The sequence below is a fragment of the Bos indicus genome, chromosome 29 (assembly GCF_029378745.1).
Source record: "Bos indicus isolate NIAB-ARS_2022 breed Sahiwal x Tharparkar chromosome 29, NIAB-ARS_B.indTharparkar_mat_pri_1.0, whole genome shotgun sequence".
In the NCBI taxonomy this organism is placed as follows: domain Eukaryota; kingdom Metazoa; phylum Chordata; class Mammalia; order Artiodactyla; family Bovidae; genus Bos; species Bos indicus.
The window spans coordinates 37,764,237-37,779,812 of NC_091788.1; the positions used below are offsets into that span (position 1 = coordinate 37,764,237).

General features: G+C 51.1%; 1 protein-coding gene across 1 annotated transcript; it reads right to left on the reverse strand.

The window, feature by feature from the left end:
• Position 1: 1 nt before the first annotated feature.
• On the reverse strand, positions 2–14,954 carry SLC15A3 (solute carrier family 15 member 3). The gene is made up of 8 exons (XM_019955095.2): positions 14,357–14,954; positions 10,650–10,939; positions 6,708–6,855; positions 4,931–5,041; positions 3,945–4,113; positions 1,675–1,833; positions 695–850; positions 2–218 (listed from the first exon to the last, which is right to left on the reverse strand). The coding sequence occupies exons 1-8, from the start codon at positions 14,912–14,914 to the stop codon at positions 64–66; spliced, it is 1,746 nt and encodes a 581-aa protein (XP_019810654.2). The 5' UTR covers positions 14,915–14,954; the 3' UTR covers positions 2–63.
• Positions 14,955–15,576: the final 622 nt, after the last annotated feature.

The following is a 15,576-nucleotide window of genomic DNA, read 5'->3' on the forward strand; positions in this document are numbered from 1 at the left end:
GCCGGGGACTGCTGCTGTCTGTGTTGGGGGAAGAGAGGCGCGGGTGGGGCATGGGGGCCCTGTTCAGCCACTGTCCCTCCTGGGACAGCTTTGGGGGGCTGGGCCCTTGGCTGCCCTCTCATAGCGATCAGCGATAATGATGAACAGCAGGGCTGCTGCAGCCTGAATGCCGGCCAGCAGGAAGAAGTAGAGGTCCATTCGGCATTTGTTGATGTTCCCTGGAGAAAGGAGGGGTTGGCGTTTGGGTCAGGGTGGGGCTCTCCTGAGGCTGGCAGCTGAAGTCACAGTGGGCAATGGGTGGGATCTGAACACACTGGGCAGATGATCCTCTAGCACTGGGCTGCCCTGGGTGTTTCCTGTGGCGTCTACAATGTCCTGTTAGCTGGCTCTTCTTTCAGGGGCTTAAAACAGACCAAGAAAGGTGACCCTTAACTAGACTGGCAGGGTTCCAGAAGCAGGAAGCCGCCTTGGAGGTCTGCTGAGTTCAGACTCCTTTTGGATAGTTAGGGTCATGGAGGCCCATGGAGGGGAGGCCATGCTGTGGGCGGTGGGCTAGGTTTGGGCTCCAACCTCGTTCTCCTGAGTCTAACGTGCCATTACCTTCTGCCTGGGGTCAAAGCACTTCGCAGTTGACACCCCCTTTCTAAGCCTCCTTCCAACCGTGTCCCATTCCCGGGGAGCCCCCCAGACTCACCAGTATCCTCCGGGCAGTACAGCCAGCCCCCTGGCAGTGACAGTAGTGCCACCAGGCTGGAGCCCAGTAGCGAGCCCACCCCGGACAGGCAGAAGAAGATGCCCATCAAGGCGCCCTGCATGGAGCGTGGGGCCTCTGAGTATGCAAACTCCAGGCCTGCAGAGAGGGAGGAAGGGTTACCCAAGGGGCTGGGGGAGGAGCAGAGAACAGGCTCAGGCCCCAGCCTCCTGGGCCACAGCCCCCACCCCACCCTCACCGAGCCTCCCTCCTGGCCTCCCCCGGATGGCCCCTTGCCTCTGCCCGGCTCATCTTCCCTGTCTGGACATGTCCTCCTGGCTGCTCCCACACTGCTGTCTCCCCTCTGCCCCTTCCTCCTGGGTCTCCCACTTCAGTGATGGCACCGCTGAGCCAGCCCGGCCTTCACCCTCTCTCTCCCCAACCCTCTCTGCCCAGCTTTCACATCATCACCACATCATTTTGATTCAACCTCAGAAGTCTCTTCCCAAAGTCTGTCCCTGCCCCTGTTCCCTCTGCCCTGGGCCACATGAACAAAGGGAGGGCAGAGAGGACCCCCGTCTGCCCAGGGGCCTTGGAGACGGACTCGTGGAGAACACGGCAGTTAGACAGGGAGGGGAAGTCTTAGACTGAAGGGGAAATGGGAGTTCACATCCAATCTGTGAAATAGGGAGGTAGAGGGGACAGCAAGTGCAAAGACACAGAGGGTGGGGAACATGGCACCAGGGGGACTGCAGGGAAGTTGGGTATGGGAATATCTTATTCACCTCTAATCCCCACTGGGATTAGTGCTGACAAGTCCCCACTGGGTGACCGCAGCCCTGCTCAGAAGGTCCTGCCTGCCTCCACGAAGACAAGCTCCAGAGGCTGAGCCCGTGAAACCTCTTACTTCAAGGCACCACCAGGCAGAGCCCATCACCTGTGCAAGAGCAGGGTGGGGGTGGGGGTGGGGGGGTCCAGGGTACCTGCGATGCTGGCAAAAATCTCACTGATCCCGATGAGCAGGTACTGAGGGGTCTGCCACCAGATGGACAGTGGTGCTGCGTAGTATGTGTCCTGCCCAATCTGCTGGGACACAGTCTGGTTGTGATTGATGTATTCTAAACGCTTCATCTCCAGGACTCCTGGTGGCAGAGAGAAGGAATACAGTCAGATCCACTGTAGGCAGCTTGTGCTAAGTCTCTTCAGTCATGTCCAACTCTTTGCGACCCCATAGACTGCAGCCCACCAGGTTCCTCTGTCTGTGGGATTCTCCAGGCAAGAATACTGGAGTGGGTTGCCATGCCCTTCCTCAGGGAATCTTCCCAACCCAGGGATGGAACCCATGTCTCTTATGTCTCCTGCATTGGCAGGCAGGTTCTTTACCATTAGCACCACCTGAGAAGCCTTTAGGCAGCTTTGCCCATGACAGAGCTTGGCAGGTAGCGTGTATTCCCTAAGTAGCTAGTGATTGACCAGGCATCAGGTAAGGAAATTAATACTGGCCCTCCAACTATTCCCTTTTTGCCTTAGCTGCTAGGAAGCTCAGAACTCGATTTTGCACTCAATAACAGTAACAGCTCTTATTAATTGAGAGCCTGTTATGGGTGAGACACCTAGTATGCATTCTTGTAAATGAGAAAGAGAACTTTAAGCAATCAGCCCCAAGTCACAAAGCTGATAAGTAGTTGGGGCTGTGCTTGTGCCTCAGTGTGTCTGGTTTCAAAGCTGGCCCGTTTCCCATGCTATCACCTGACTCCTCTGCTGCAGCATCAAGTATTACAGCAGCATTTCTAACCTGGCTTTCAAGTTTATTTTCTCTCCCTTCATTGCTTAGGAGACAGCTGTGCTCTCATGGAATGAAAACCATTTATGTAATTAAGTGACTTGGGTTCCAGTCATGGCCCTGCCACTGGTTAGCTGTGTGACCTTGGGCCAATCACTTAACCTCTCTGAGACCCAGTACTTTCATGCAGGAGGCTCAGTGGCAATAAATCCACCTGCAGTGCAGGAAACTGGTTAGATCCCTGGGTTGGGAAGATCCCCTGGAGAAGGTATTGGCTACCCACTCCAGTATTCTTGTCTAGAGAATCCCATAGACAGAGGAGCCTGGTGGGCTACAGTCCATGGGGTCGCAGAGTTGGATATGACTGAGCGACTGAGCACGCACACAGGAATAAAAATCCCAGGATTCTTGTGAGGGTGATATAGGACAAAATTTACCAAAGTACCTAGTTGAAAAACAATCTAGTTTGGTTTTCATCCTTTCATCCTCCAGTAAACAAACACAATACTGTTTACTGAGCTTTAATTCCTCTGGCTCCTACTTATGATCCAGGCATGGTGCTGAGTGATTTACTGACTTCATCTTGTTTAATCCTCACAACACTCCTGTTAGACCACATTCCATGAGGGCAGAGCCCAGGCCCTGCATAGTGTCTGAATGAATTACTCTCTCCTTTTTAAAGATGAAGTTCAGAGACACTAAGAAACTTCAGGATCATTATGTCACAAAGTGAAAGGGTTGAGGTCAGTACAGTAGCATGCAAAGCTTCTTTTATCAGAGCCCTTTCTTGTAAGCAGCTTTGCAGCTTCAAATCCTTTTGAAATGGAAGAAAGAAGAGAATAAATAGTAAATACTTTTTGAAAAAAGTCCCCCAACCACTGAACAGCTGTGTGTCTTTGGAAAACACATTCTACACACTTATTGAGTACCTATGTTCATTATTCATGTTGTTGTTCAGTCGCTCAACAAAGTATGTCCGAGTCTTTGCGACCCCATGGACTGTAACCTGCCAGGCTCCTCTGTCCATGGGATTCTCTGGGCAAGAATACTGGAGTGGGTTGCCATGCCCTTCTCCAGGGGATCTTCCTGACCCAGGGATCAAACGTGGGTCTCCCACATTGCAGGCAGATTCTTTACCATCTGAGCCACCAGAGAACCCCTCATTATTCATAGCAATGAATAAAAAAAGAAAAAAAAAAATTCCCTGCCTTCAGGGGGCTTACATCCCACTGGGGAAAATCTTTTTTCCTCTCTTGACCTGAGCTTCCTCATCTGTCAAAAATGAAAGGAGGCTGGACTCAAGGAGGAGGGTCTCTTTCAGTTCACATCTTCCAGAAACCAAGACTGGCACCCACAGGTGGAGGGTGTACTTGGCCCAGACCCACAGCTCCAGCATCAGCCCCTGGGGGAACCAGCCTCCCTCCAGCCCCAGACAAAGGCCATCCCACTCCCCCAGGCCCTACACTGCACCTGCCACAATGACCGAAGTGAAACCAAAGAACATCCCCAGGGCCATCTTCTGCAGAGCCGAGGGAAGCAGCTTGCAGCGCAGCAGTAAAGGGTCAAGCAGGTGGTCCTTTACAGGCACCAGGATCAGCAACACCACGACATTGGCCAGGAGCAGCCAGGCTTCTGGGATCTGCAAGAAGAAACCAAGAGGGGCAGGTGAGCAGAGCAGAAGGAGCTCGGACTGGGGTCGGCAGACCTGGACTCCATCCAGACTGTCCCTGCGTGACCTGGAGTCAGTTTGTTCCCCTCCCCTGAATGCACACTCCTCGGCTGTGCAACTGGGGAATGGATTAGATCAGGGATGGCAAACAGCTTCCTTTAACTTCTATCAGTTGGCTGTGGCTGCCTGGAACATTCATGGGCTCAGCATGATAGAATGTCGAGATTGATTAGTGATGTCTGCCATGGGCAAGGCATGAGGTTTAGTAGCAAATATTCAGTTAGCCAAAAAGTCCATTGGAGTTCTTCCATAAGGTGTTAACAGAAAAACTTGAACAAACTTTTTACGCACCTAGTATGTCATTTATCTGCCATATAGCTCTCATTATTATGAAGAGTCTTTGATTTTAAGAGTCTCTGAGATGGCAAGGAACTGGTTTGGAAAGTTCTGGTGCAAGGCAGAGATCTGAGTATCTGGGGGTTCCAGAGAGGGAGCAAGTGAGGAAGAGATGAGGATGCCCCGAGTGTGTCTGATCTGAGGGTCTGGTGCAAACTGGGCAGTGAGGGCCACTTCAGAGCAGCAGTGGAGTGAAGCCGGCCTGAAGTCTTGTACAAGCTACAGCTGAGCTTAGGGGCAGGATGCCTGGACCTCCAGGTGCATTTTCTGTATTCCAAGGATGCTCTGCCACTGGGGGACGGGAGTGTGGAGGCCGCTTCAGTCTTCCTTTTCTCAGAGGAATCCCCCAGCCTGGCCCGAGATCGGGGCTGAACGCACATGTGTCTCTCACCTTGTAGACACTGCCCTGGGCTCTCAGAGCCTCGGATCTGTTGGTAGGGCAGTTGGGGAAGATGTTCGGGATTTGGAGGTGAAGACCTTGCAGGACGTAAGTGGACTGCATCTGTCAAGAGAGCTAGAGGTGAGGCTGGAACAGAGCTGGCCACCTCACCTCCACCCCAGGATGCTCCTAGCTCCAAGTCAGGCACTCCTCTGCAGCAGTACAGGGTGGCCAGGCAGCTGTCCCCTTTCCTAGTCTCAGGGAGAAGAGACTATACCACCCTCCTCGCTCCTGGGGAGCTTCCGTCACTCTGTTCCCAGGCCTGAGGGCTACGTGCCTAGCTTTGCTCCAGAGCCGGGGTCCCAGCTGGTCTGGCTCATGTTCATGTCTCCAGGGCCAGCATAGAGTACTCGTGGATAAATGTTTGTTGACATGGGTAAGATAATGACATGGCTGGCCACATGGGGAGCTCTTATCTGACACTGAAGCCAAGCTGAGTCACACATGTTGACACAACTGGGGATGCATAGCCACTGATCCACCAGAGTGTCCCTGGACACAGCGGCAGGAGCAGACTCCAGGGGGCCCTGCCATCCCAGGTGTTACCCTGTTAGTTGCTCTGTGAGGGAGGGGGATCTGATAGAATCCCACAGAAGGGCCGGGGGCAGCAGAGGGCCCTTGGGTTGACCAAGGCAGCAGCTATTTGCTGACTGGTTATGGAAGGATGTCAGTGTTCTAACAACTGGTGTGACTGGGGATCACCATGGACACACAACGTCCCGTCACAGACAGTTTCTGCCTCTGTGCTGTCCCCAAGTAGCAGGCTGACCCCGAACGACCCCCATCTTCTGCATCTCGAAACAAGACTCCTAGAAAGCAGATGTGGGGCCTGGGGCTTAGAGACTGGAGTTCGTTGCCCACCCTCCACATACCCACACACTTTGCGGGGCGGGAGAAAGCAGTGGTTCTCAAACCTCGCTGAGAATTAGCATCATCTGAGAAGTTTATTACACTACAGACTCCCCTAGCAATTCTCTTTCACAAATCTGGGGGTGAGACCTGGGAATCTGTATATTTTTAAAAAACTCTGCAGTGGATTCTGAGGCAGAGCCAGGGCTGGGAACTTCTGTTGCAAAGCACTTGAGGTGCTGAGCTTGTCTCAGACTTGCTGTAGGGTCTCAGGTAACTGACCCACCTTCTCTGGGCTTTCATTGCCAAGTCGGAGAATCAGAATGCTTCAGAGCTGTCTGACCTCTAGTCTAACATAAGAAACTGAGGCTGGGAGGGATGGGGTGATTTATTCAGTCACTGGGCCTCAGACCCGTCTCCAGAGCTCCTTGTGCACTCAGGGAATGTAATTATTGGGACAGCTTTGCATCAAGGCCCACCTGGCTGCTACAGGCAGCAGTTCACTTTGTGAGGCCCTCTCCCTGCAGTTCACTTTGTAAGCCCTTTCCCCATTCCACAGGGGAGATGGGGGGAGGGGCTGGTAGCTCAGATGGTAAAGAATCCTCCTGCAATGCAGGAGACGGGGGTTCGATCCCTGGGTTGGGAAGATCCCCTGAAGAAGGAAATGGCAACCCACTCCAGTATTCTTGTCTGGAAAATTCCACGGACAGAGAAGCCTGGTAGGTTACACAGCCCATAGAGTTCTAAGAGTTGGACATGACTTAGCGACTGAACCACACTACCCTCATTCCATGTGTCCAGAGCATCTATGGTGAGAGATGAGACTACTAAGGGGCTTAGGGAGCCATTTCCTCTAGAGTGAAAGGGCAGAGGTGCTGACCTGGAAGTATACCATCCAATATGGCACCAAAGTCACCATGACGGGCAAGATCTTCACCAGCACCTGGAAGTTGGCGATGTCCTCTTGTGGGGAAGGGCCAGGCTGGGGAAACCTCTGGTCAGGCAGCAGCTGGGCACTGGAAGGGTCTCTAAGGGGCCAAAGAGGCAGCAGATTAAATGGCAGCTACTGTCACCACCACCATGGCTACCTTCCCACCTCCACCATCATCCCCTACTTTAATCCCATTCCCCTATCACCAGTTATCACAACCATCATCTAGGAAATCACTGCCCTCCTCTCCTCCACTCCACCATCAGCATCACTTTCACCGACATTATCAACATTTGCACCCCTATCAGCATCCCAGGGACGGGGGAGCCTGGTGGGCTGCCGTCTCTGGGGTCACACAGAGTTGGATACGACTGAAGCGACTTAGCAGCAGCAGCAGCACCATCATTAGTACGGTGACCACAGTCACCAAAGCAATCTTCTTCATGGAATTCGCATTCCTATCACCATTAATTTTTTTTTTTTTGGTGTTGGCATTGCCACTGTCAATATGATCACTATCAACCCTGAAGCAGAGGTGGTGATCAAGGCTCATTCCATCCTAGAGTGTCAGCCTCTTGGGTCCTGGGGGAAGTAAGACCAGAGGCTGTGGCAGGCAGAGTCTTGGGGGATTTTTCCACTCATAGCGTTGATTTGCCTGGGAATCAGGGAAGCCCCCGTTCATGCCTGACTCAGGGAAAGAGGCATTACAATTTGAGACAATCCAGTTCCCCAGGTGTGGTCTCCAAGCCCATCCTCCTTAACAGGCAACATGAGAGCCCTCTCTCTACAGACCAAGGAATGGAGAGGTAGGGGTGGAGGGGACATTATTAGGAAGCAGGAAAGATCAACTTTTACCCTTTGCCCTTTGTCTTGAGAAGTTTCTAATCCCTTTTTACCTAAGAGCCTTGGCTCATCCTTTGAGATGCCCAAAGGGCCCATACCAGTGCGGTGTGATGGCCATCGTAAGCTTCTCCCCTCCCAGTTTGTGATGCCGCTTCTTAGCTGAGAGACGGAGTTTATCTGCCCTGCCCTTGAATCTGAGCAAGCCTGTGACTGTGCTAACCAACAGACTGAGGAAGAAGTGACGCTCTGGGACGCTGAAACTCCAAAAGGCCTTCAAGGGACACGTAGCTTCCGCTTCCTGCCCTTTGGGACATTTTCTCTTGGCATGCTTCCTTTCTTTCCTAGCCCAAACACCTTGCTGCTCGGGGGTGAGGCCACACAAAGGGGAACCAAGGTGCGCTTGCTGACTGTCAACATCAACGTCAACTGCCAACCAGGAATGTGAGCTGTCTTGGATGTTCTAACCCTTACAAGTCCCCATGTGACTGCAGCCCCCATGACAACACAAGAAGCAGAACTACCCAGGTGAGCCCAGTGAACCACAGGATTTTGAGAGGCAAAAAAGGTGGTTGCTTAAGACACTAAGTTCTGGGGTGGTTCGTTAGGCAGCAATGGATCATTCAAACAAAACCTTACAGCAATGTACCAGGTCGGGAGAAAGCATGCTGTATACCTTTTCTGTCTAGATTCCATGGATAGGAGCTATAACTGGGTCCACGGTCTAGAGACAGGTTTGCTTAGCATAAGTAGTCAATAAACTCAGGGAAGAGAGGGGCAAAAGGCAGCCATTGTGCATATGCGAGGTTATTCAGAACTTTCATCCCTTCTTGTTGCTTACTCAGTCGTGTCTGACTCTTCGCAACCCCATGGACTGCAGCATCCCAGGTTTCCCTGTCCTTCACCATCTCCCGGAGTTTGCTGACTCATGTCCATTGTGTAGCTGGTGATGCCATCCAACCATTTTGTCCTCTGTCATCCCCTTCTCCTCCTGCCTTCAGCATCAGTCCTTCCAATGAACGTTCAGGGTTGATTTCCTTTAGGATTGACTGGTTTGATCTTCTTGCAGTCCAAGGGACTCTCAAGAGTCTTCTCCACCACCACAGTTCAAAAGCATCAATTCTTCAGTGCTCATCCTTCTTTGTGGTCCAACTCTCACATCTGTACATGACTACTGGATAAACCATAGCTTTGACTATACGGATCTTTGTTGGCAAAGTACTGTCTCTGCTTTTTACTATGCTGTCTGGGTTTGTCATAGCTTTTCTTCCAAGGAGCAAGCATCTTTTAATTTCATGACTGCACTCACCACCTGTAGTGATTTTGGAGCCCAAGAAAATAAAGTCTGTCACTGTTTCCATTATTTTCCCATCTATTTGACCTGAAGTGATGGGACTGGATGCCATGATCTTAGTTTTTTAAATGTTGAGTTTTAAGCCAGCTTTTTCACTCTCCTCTTTCACCTTCATAAGAGGCTCTTTAGTTCCTCTTTGCTTTCTGCCATAAGCGTGGTGTCATCTGCATATCTGAAGCTATTGATATTTCTCCCAGCAGTCTTGATTCCAGCTTGTGCTTCATCCAATCTGGTATTTCTCATGATGTACTCTACATATAAGTTAAATAAGGAGGGTGACAATATACAGCCTCGATATTCTCCTTTCCCAATTTTGAACCAGTCTATTGTTCCATGTCTGGTTGCTTCTTGGCCTGCATACAGGTTTCACAGGAGGCAGGTAGGGTGGTCTGGTATTCCCATCTCTAAGAATTTTCCAGTTTGTTGTGATCCACACAAAGGCTTTAGTGTAGTCAATGAAGCAGAAGTAGATGTTTTTCTGGAATTCTCTTGTTTTTTCTATGATTCAACAGATGTTGGCAATTTGATCTCTGGTTCTTCTGCCTCTTCTAAATCCAGCTTGAACATCTGAAAGTTCACAGTTCATGTACTGTTGAAGCCTGGCTTGGAGAATTTTGAACATTACTTTGCTAGCATGTGAAATGAATGCAATTGTGCAATAGTTTGAACATTCTTTGGCATTGCCCTTCTTTGGGACTGGAATGAAAACTGACCTTTTCCAGTCCTGTGGCCACTGCTGAGTTTTCCAAATTTGCTGACATATTGAGTGCAGCACTTTAACTGCATCATATTTTAGGATTTGAAATAGCTCAACTGGAATTCCATCACCTCCACTAGCTTTGTTCATACTGATGCTTCCTAAGGCCCACTTGACTTTGCACTCCAAGATGTCTGGCTCTGGGTGAGTGATCACACCATCATAGTTATTTGAGTCATTAAGATCTTTTTTGTATAGTTCTTCAGTGTATTCTTGCTACCTCTTCTTAATATCTTCTGCTTCTGTTAGGTCCATACTATTTCTGTCCTTTATTGTGACCATCTTTGCATGAAATGTTCCCTTGGTATCTCTAATTTTCTTGAAGAGATCTCTAGTTTTTCCCATTCTATTGTTTTCCTCTATTTCTTTGCTTTGTTCACTTAGGAAGGCTTTCTTAACTCTCCTTGCTTTTCTTTGGAGCTCTGCATTCAGATGGGTATATCTTTCCTTTTCTCCTTTGCCTTCTGCTTCTCTTCTTTTCTCAGCTATTTGCAAGACCTCCTCAGATAACCATTTTGCCTTGTTGCATTTCTTTTCCTTGGGGATGGTTTTCTTCCCTTGGGAAAAGAAACTGGTTTGGCTGACTTCTTAGTCTTTCTTACACTTAATATCAATGTGGTATAGAATTCTGTCCCAAGTGCCTTCACTGTACAATCATCTCCACAGCCACCACCTCTGCTGCCATGGTCAGCATTTATTGCCAGAAGTTATTGTCACTGATAACCCATCATCCCTATATCCATCACTTCCATCACTGTCAAGACTGTTAACATCCTCATACCTTCTACAGTTAGTCCCCTGTCAACTTTACCACCCCCCATCTCCACCACCCTCCTCAGGCATAGAGGTGCCCATCATCATGAAGGGCTACCACTGGAGCTGATCCAGAGTATCTTTAAACTGGACCACCCGGCCCCTCCCCCCAGAGCCCCCTCCTCACCTGGCAGAGTGTCGGTGCCACAGTCGGGGACAGCAGTTTTGGAGAGCAAGTTTGAGCATGGAGGACACTTGGCTGCCTGTGGGTGGTTTGATGATGAAGCTGGGGGTGGCAAAGAGGAAGATGAAGAAGGCCAGGCCCACACAACCCACGACGATGCTGTAGCCCAGCAGGAAGCTGATGTTCTGTTGGATAAAGGCCACCACCAGCAATGACAGCATGGCACCCACATTGATGCTCCAGTAAAACCAGTTGAAGAAGCGGCGGCTGGCATGGCGGCCAAGATCCATCACCTGTAAAGCAGGGGTAAGAGTGAGGGCCAAGGAGGTGTGGTGGCACCCTGCCATGACATACTCTCTGTGACTGCATGACCCTCCTACAGAGACACTTCTTCCATCAGTGGGTGGGCATTCTGGCACTTTCCTAATCCCTGATCACTAAGTAGATGCTCAATAATATTTGTCGAATGAATGAATAAACCCTTCCCTTGGGAGTCACTCGTTAATGATAAGGACATTTTGGCGCAGCTGTTTCTTCATGCCCTTGACACACATTGCTTTTTTATTGTCACTAAGTGGTGCACACAACAGATGTCTCTGATGCCACTTTGTTCATTTCTAGCTGATTTATCCTTTTGTGTTTGAGCAGACCATAGTGTGCATAACCTTCATAGTCAGAAAAAAGCCAGTCAAGATCTCGGGTCTGCTCCACATTATTAAATATGATTCATGTGTATTACTGGAAGAACCAAAGTCCAATGGAGAATTTCCTCTGCAGTTTGGAGATGCAAATAGAGTTTTCTATTGTGCCCCCACCCCCACTTGCCTCCCAGTCAAACAAAGTTGGCATAATCAGGGAAAGCAGAAGTGATCCTAGATGCAGCCCCAAGAGCAGACTTTGGCCTGATTTAAAAAAAAAAAAAAATTCAGGCCCCCCAGCAAGGGCAGAAAGGCTGAAAAATCTTTACCCAGGGTTTGGATCAATCTGCGACAGCCAAGCCCCAGGCCCACTTCCGGTCTGCTGGCTCGGATCAACTGTACTGGCAGCTGTCCTGCTCCTAGATCCTGGTCCACAGATTCTGACTCAGCAGGTCTGGGGCAGGGCCCAGACATCTGAAATCTGAAAAAGCAGTGAGCTCTGGAAGTCACCTCTCTAAATAAGCAATTCTGTACCCCATCACCCCTTCAACAACTCCCCAAATCTCAGAACCTATCATTCTTCTTCTATCCAGAGATACATATATCCATTAGCTAAGCAGATTTTATCAAGCTTTAACTTCTGTGATTGCACTAGGAAAAAGATAACTAGGTATTTTGTTCCTTTTTCAAATGTAAGATTACAGTTCACACAGATGCATTTAAAACTGCATCCCTTTGGAGATTTTGAGGGATCCTCTTGGCAATAAAGAGGGAAAGGCCTGTCCACTCACTGAAAATCCTTGCTGTAGACTTTTAAGCAGAAAATCGAATAAGTCCCATAACGAGCAGTCACTCCATTTATTAACTGGATGTAAATGAATATGACAATTGCAACTCTAAGGGGAAGAGCAGACAGCCCATTCAGGATATAAATGAGTTCTCCCAAAATGAGCAGCCACTTTGTTGAGAATGATGGATGGCCCGTTCTGAAACCAGCAAGTGTGTTAAAACACTTGGCTCCTATGTATGGCTGTTCTGCCAGATGATGCCAACCCTTCCCACCCTCAAGCCCATCTGACTGCCCCCCCTGAATTCTGCAACAGCCTCCTCACTGCTCTGGTGTGCCCACTCTTGTGACCCCCATCAACTGTCTACCTGTGGCCAGAGCCATTTTAAAGAACTCAAATCTAATCATGTCCATCCCTGCCTCAAATCATTTTAGTGTTTCTGAACTGCCCTAGGGGTCAGGCCAGACCCCTAGGCAGTCTTTCAGCCTGGCCCGGCCCCACCCAAAGTCCATGCTGCCCAGTGGCCGAGCCTCTGAGAGGTCAGTTCTGCCACCAAGAGGTGGGAGAGACAGGAGGCAGTAGATGGCTGAGGCCCTCTGGAGGTCAATGAGGTCAAGGCACACATTAAGGGCACCTGGGGATGGGGTGGGATGTCAGTGAAGAGGAGAGTTAAGGGAAGATGAAAGATTCCCAGTGGCAAATTTTGGGAGTCTCCTGGTCTGAAGGAAGGTCAGTGGGGGCTGAGAAATGGAGAGGGCTGTCCTGGGGGCACTGAATCCCCCATCACCAAAGGAATCCAAACAGGCTGGGTGAGTCACTCCTTGGCAAGGACACTGGAGACTATGTTGGATGCTGGACTGTGGATGACAGCTGGATGCAATGATGCTTTCTAAAATGTCCCCTTTCTGATTGTAACACATGTAATTAAAGAGCATTTTAAAACAGACAGTTAGGTAAAAAAAGTATAACTAACTAGTCCAGCATCATGTTCCCACTACTGTTACAATTTTTCCCAGTTTCTTCCTTTTGTAGACACCTGGTCTTTTCACATGGCTGTGATCATATTCTGTATGCAGTTCTGCATTGCTTTTGCTCATTAACATTGTAAGTGATTTTTTTCAAATCATGTTACATATTTTAAAAAATTACTGTCTAACATCCCACTGAGTAGAGCTATCAAAATACAGCTGTGCTATTAGGTATTTTTCTAGCAGTCATGTACAGATGTGAGAGTTGGACCATAAAGGAGGCAGAGGCCCCAAGAATTGATGCTTTTGAACTGTGGCGCTGGAGAAGATTCTTGAGAGTCCCCTGGACTGCAAGGAGATCAAACCAGTCAATCCTAAAGGAAATCAATCCTGAATATTCATTGGAAGGACTCATGATGAAGCTGAAGCTCTAATACTTTGGCAACTTGATGCAAAGAACTGACTCATTGTAAAAGATACTAATACTGGGAAAGATTGAGGGCAGGAGGAGAAGAGGGGAACAGAAGATGAGATGGTTGGATGGCTTCACTGATTCAATGGAGATGAATATGGGCAAACTCCGGGAGATAGTGAGGGACAGGGAAGCCTGGCGTGCTGCAGTTCATGGGGTTGCAAAGAGTCAGACACGATTTGACAACTGAACAACAATAAATCAGGTGATTACTCATTCAGTTAGCAAATATCTATTGAATTTCTCCTATGTGCCATCTTCTGTCCAAAAGGGTACAGAAACAGGCTCAGTAGTTAGGATATTGGCCCAAGTGCTGAGGGTTCATGAGCGGCAGAGCTAAGATGTGAACAAATAGGTCTGACTCCACCTCTGCCACAGCTGGCAGGAAAAGGCTTGCTCCTCTTGCAGCCCCCAGATGGCTATAACACACAAAGCTGGGGCTCCTGATGGGGCCTGAAGTCCTTGTAGCCGTATCCTCCTTTTGAGCTGCTCTCTATGAGACCTTGGAAAGGTTGATTAATGTCCTGTAACCTCAGTGTCCTCATCTGTAAAATGGGCATAATCCACCTACCTACCCTGTAAGTAGTTCAGAGGATGAAATGAATTAAAACACGGAAAGTGACACATCGTCAAAGGCCAACTAAGATTGTCGCTATTGTTGTCGTTTTAGTTGTTGGAATAAGCAAACTCCGACTCCCCACCCCCCACCCCAGCTTCTTTCAAATAAGGAAACTGGACCCATGGAGGGGAAGTGGTTTGTCCAAGGTCACGCCGGCAGTCGTAGCCTCCTGACTCCCAGATCCCTCCCTCTCCCCGCCATACTCCCCGGCCCTCTGCCACTCACCTGGTCGGCCCCAAAAGAGGTGAGGTTGCTCCTGACGGAGCTGGCGGCCAGGGCGAGCAGCAGCAGCGCCGCGTAGAGGGTGGGCGCGCAGTAGGTGGCGCGCCAGGTGTACTGGCATCCGGGCGAGGGGCAGGCGGGCTCCAGGTGCGCGGAGGGCATCTCTCCGCAGAAGGAGCTGCGGCCGTCGGGGAAGGCGGTGGAGGCCAGCAGGCCAGAGGCGGCCAGGTAGAGCAGCAGGCTGAGCACGATGGCGCGGTAGCGGCCCAAGTACACGTCGGCCAGCCAGCCGCCCACGGGCGCCAGCAGGTAGGAGGCGCCCAGGAAGACAAGCGCGGCGCGGGACGCCTGGTCGCCCGCCCAGTTGAGTTCGGCGCTGTTCAGGTAAAGCACGAGGTTGCCCGCGACGCCGAAGAAGGCGGCGCGCTCCAGCATCTCCACCAGCAGCACCGCGGCCGCCGCGGCCCGCCACCACCGACGGGGCCTCCGCGGCCTGCGCGCCAGGAGCGGCTGGCGTTCCTCCGACTCCCAGGTCGCCCGGGGGGCGCTCGGCCCGGGCATCCTGGGCCCTCTGCGGAGCGACTCGGACCCACCCCCTCCCCCGCCGAACCCCCGCCCCTCCCCCGTCCGAGTCCCTCGCCCCTCCCCTGCGGCCTCACTCCTCTCCTCCCTTCCCTCCTTTCTCACCCCCTTGGGGTCCCCCTTCCTCTCCCTTTCCTCTTCTTTGCTCCCGCGTCCCCTCTCCCGGTCTTTCTCGCCCCCACGGGGCCTGGGGGGCTACCCGGATTCTACCTCTTTGCTCCCTAACTCTCACCTCTCCCCTCCTGCCGCCCCTAACTCTTCCTCCTGCCTTCAGTCATCCTCACTGCCGACCCTTTTTCTCGCCTCTGCTCTGCCCCTCCCCCTCCTTTCCTGTCTGTTTCCCCGGTTGGCTGCCTTTTCTTAACCGTTGTTCCTTTCCCTGACGACACCTGGCCTGCACTCCGGGGAGAGGGGTCCTCACGGGGCCTGCCTCTGCCTCCACCGCCCGCTGTCTCCTCCCCCGCCTCCCTTCCCAAGACTGTAAGCCTGTCCCCTCCTCCCGGCCCTCCGGGCCCCTCTCCCTCCGAGCTCAGCCTCGGTCCGGCTCTCCGCTTCTTGAGAAAGTCGGGGAGCCCCTAGCTTCCCCTTTCGCTGCTTCTGTGGCCCGGGCTGCATCACATGGTGCCCCGGGGCTGTTTAGG

Coding starts and splice junctions, on each gene's coding strand:
- SLC15A3 (XM_019955095.2), bottom strand. CDS start 14,914: ATGCCCGGGCCGAGCGCCCCCCGGGCGACCTGGGAGTCGGAGGAACGC. Junction 5,042..6,707: donor ATTGGATGGTATACTTCCAG/GTCAGCACCTCT, acceptor CTCTCTTGACAG/ATGCAGTCCACTTACGTCCT. Junction 851..1,674: donor GATTTTTGCCAGCATCGCAG/GTACCCTGGACC, acceptor CCCTCTCTGCAG/GCCTGGAGTTTGCATACTCA.